Source organism: Lytechinus variegatus, chromosome 6, assembly GCF_018143015.1.
Source record: "Lytechinus variegatus isolate NC3 chromosome 6, Lvar_3.0, whole genome shotgun sequence".
Taxonomy (NCBI): domain Eukaryota; kingdom Metazoa; phylum Echinodermata; class Echinoidea; order Temnopleuroida; family Toxopneustidae; genus Lytechinus; species Lytechinus variegatus.
The window spans coordinates 45,302,832-45,305,701 of NC_054745.1; the positions used below are offsets into that span (position 1 = coordinate 45,302,832).

The following is a 2,870-nucleotide window of genomic DNA, read 5'->3' on the forward strand; positions in this document are numbered from 1 at the left end:
GGTGAATATTTGATGAACAAGAAAGCGCTTACCACAAAAGGTAATATGACAAATTGTGAAAAGCAAAAGTTGTCTTACTCTATCACAACAATCAGAAATATTTTTTTCTTGTGATTTATGTCATCGTTAATTTAAACATTTTGTGATTAAGAAAGAGAATTGTTCATAATGGGGCATTTGCCAACGTAAGGAAAAAAAAGTCGTTTCTATGACTTATTATTTTTCTCTGCTTCTCTCTCCCCTTTTCTCTCTATCTCTCTCTTAGTTTTTCATCCTTCTCTCCCTTTCTCGCTAGATGGTTTAATTGTCTTTTCCTTGCTCTCCTATTCTTACCCTCACTCTCATTGATTCTTTCTTTTTTTTATTTCTTTAACCGCTACTCTGTCTCCCTCCCTCCATCTCTATCCCACCCCCCCCCCTTATTCAAATCACCCCTATTTATCTGTGTGCATTCTCTTTCCTCCACTCTAACTCTCCCTCTTTATAAATCTTTACCACCAAATCTGCCCCCCTCTCTCTCTCTCTCTCTGTCTTTCTCTATCTATCTATCTTCCTTTTTTATATATTGTTTTGTCTTCCATTTTCATCAGATCACTACTCTGATCATCATGGCGGCTAACTTCACCCCAGACCAACAATGTGAAGGAAATGAGTGTCAATCAATCATAGATGTGACGTACTACGTGGAGGAGAAGAAGAGACTCTGTGATGACTGCGCCTCTAAAGAAGGATGCATCGCAAGAGTTAAAAGAGGTGTACCAAATATTTATTGTGAAGAACATGATGAAAAGGTAAAATTATATTGTAAAAGTCATGGTAAAGCGTTATGTGCTTTTTGTGCACTAGATCATTTAGACCCTTGTGTGCGACAAAATATGGATGTCGCAATCGTAGACCTTCAAGCGAAACTTGCGAGCATAAAAGAAAAAGGGAGGGACAAATTAAAAGAAGGTCGTCTTTATGAAGATGAAATTGACCAATGCACGAAAGACACAGACACCCATCTACAAGCTTTGAGAGACAAAGTTAATTCCATAATCAAGGAGGCGATCAACACAGATAAAGTCAAGGAGAAGATGGAGGCTGACAAAATCAACCAAGCTTTTGATGATCAGAATCAAGTACTTCAAGAAGAGATTATGAAGATTAATGAGAAGATTCGAAAGAACAATGAAGAGAGAGAGAAAGAACTTAAATTAATCCATACAAATGCACAGATTAGACAAAGACACGTGGACAATAAGAAGATTGGTCTTCATAGAGACATTGATAACATTGTTAAAGAGAAGGATAGGAAGATCAGAGAGTTGATGAAATCATTGCAGGATGGCACAGAAACAATAGAGAATGCAATACAGACCATAAATACAGTACTAGAAGACGATAAAAACATTGTTAAAGATGGTCATAGTGTGAACATGTCAGTGAGTGATAAACTAAAGAAACCACTAAACAAGAATGATGTGAAACAAATCACTGATAGAATATCAGGTGTGAGGTTTGTGAAGGGTGTTGGGGGAGAGAAGTATGATGGTAGGATTGGTGGGTATGATGGTGAGTGGATGCTTAGTGATACAATCAGTGTTGAAGATAACATCACATGCCCATGTATTGTGGGATGCATAGATGAATGTAATGTGATCATCACTGACATGGCGTCAGGTAGCCAGCATACATACATGTTAGATATAAACACTAAACACATCCAGAGAGTGATAACAGGTACTGATACATCATGGGTTCGCTCCTGTGCATTACTGAATGATGGTAAGATAGTATGTGGTAGATGGTGTAGAGGTTGTACAGGGGACAGTTTGACTGGATGCATCAGTGTGTATGACAGACAATGGATGCGGGTCAATGACGTCACAATACCAAGAAACACAACGCACAATATCTCACCGGTGTGTGTAGCTGTTGACCGTGATGGGATGATCATCGCTGCTGAGTGGGGTCAGTCTAAGATATACGTCATCAACCCAGCTGATAGTAAGATCGTGAATACCATCACATGTAAACAGAATGTAGTGATGCGAGGTGTGCTATCATCAGGTCACATCATCGCTCAACCTTGCCCTGTTGATGAGAGAGTACTAATCATAGACAGACAGGGTGGTCAAAGGGAAATCCCCCACAGTGATGTCATCTTGAATGTCAGTGTTGATCCTATAACAGACGACCTCTACGTCGTGACATCAGATGATGAGTACAAGACGTGTATGATTGATCAGGTGATGAGTGGGAGTGAAGTGAAGATGAGAAGAGTGACGTCATTCCCTCTATCAACTAGACTGACTGATGAGGATGATAGGCGTGGTTGCCTTTCATTATCTCGTGTAATGATCTCATCATCAGGCAAGATAATTGCTTCTGATGGAGAAAGTATTTTTGTCTTTGAAAAGCGGTTCACATTCTAAATAATAATAATAATAATAATTAAGACTTATATCGCGCCAAATCCACTCTGTAGAGTGCTCAAGGCGCTTTTTAGGAAATTATAAAAGAAATTAAGAAGAATTGAACAGAAATGTTTTGAGGTAATTTTTGAAAGTTTCAGAAGTCAAGCACTGTTTGATGTTATGAGGGAGGCTGTTCCACAGTTTCGAGGATGAGTAAACAAATGATCTTTCACCCCAAGTTTTGGAAACTTTGGGGGTAACAAGAGAATTGGAAAGGGAGGAACGTAAGGATCTTGAAGGGGTATAACTTTTGATCAGTGAAATAAGGTACTGGGGAGATGAGCCATGAACACAATGGAAAGTTAACAACAAAATCTTGAACATAATACGCTGTTTTACAGGGAGCCAATGTAAGGATCTTAAAATAGGAGTAATGTGAGTGCGCCTGGTGGATAGAGAAACGATGCGAGC

At 39.1% G+C, this 2,870-nt stretch overlaps 1 protein-coding gene across 1 annotated transcript; it reads left to right on the top strand.

Moving 5' to 3' along the window:
- The first annotated feature begins 591 nt into the window (after positions 1–591).
- On the top strand, positions 592–2,417 carry LOC121417902. Its single transcript, XM_041611635.1, has one exon. The coding sequence runs from the start codon at positions 609–611 to the stop codon at positions 2,415–2,417; it is 1,809 nt and encodes a 602-aa protein (XP_041467569.1). The 5' UTR covers positions 592–608.
- The last annotated feature ends 453 nt before the right edge of the window (positions 2,418–2,870 follow it).

Excerpts from the sequence above, each read along its gene's own strand:
- LOC121417902 (XM_041611635.1), top strand. The coding sequence starts at position 609 with ATGGCGGCTAACTTCACCCCAGACCAACAATGTGAAGGAAATGAGTGT.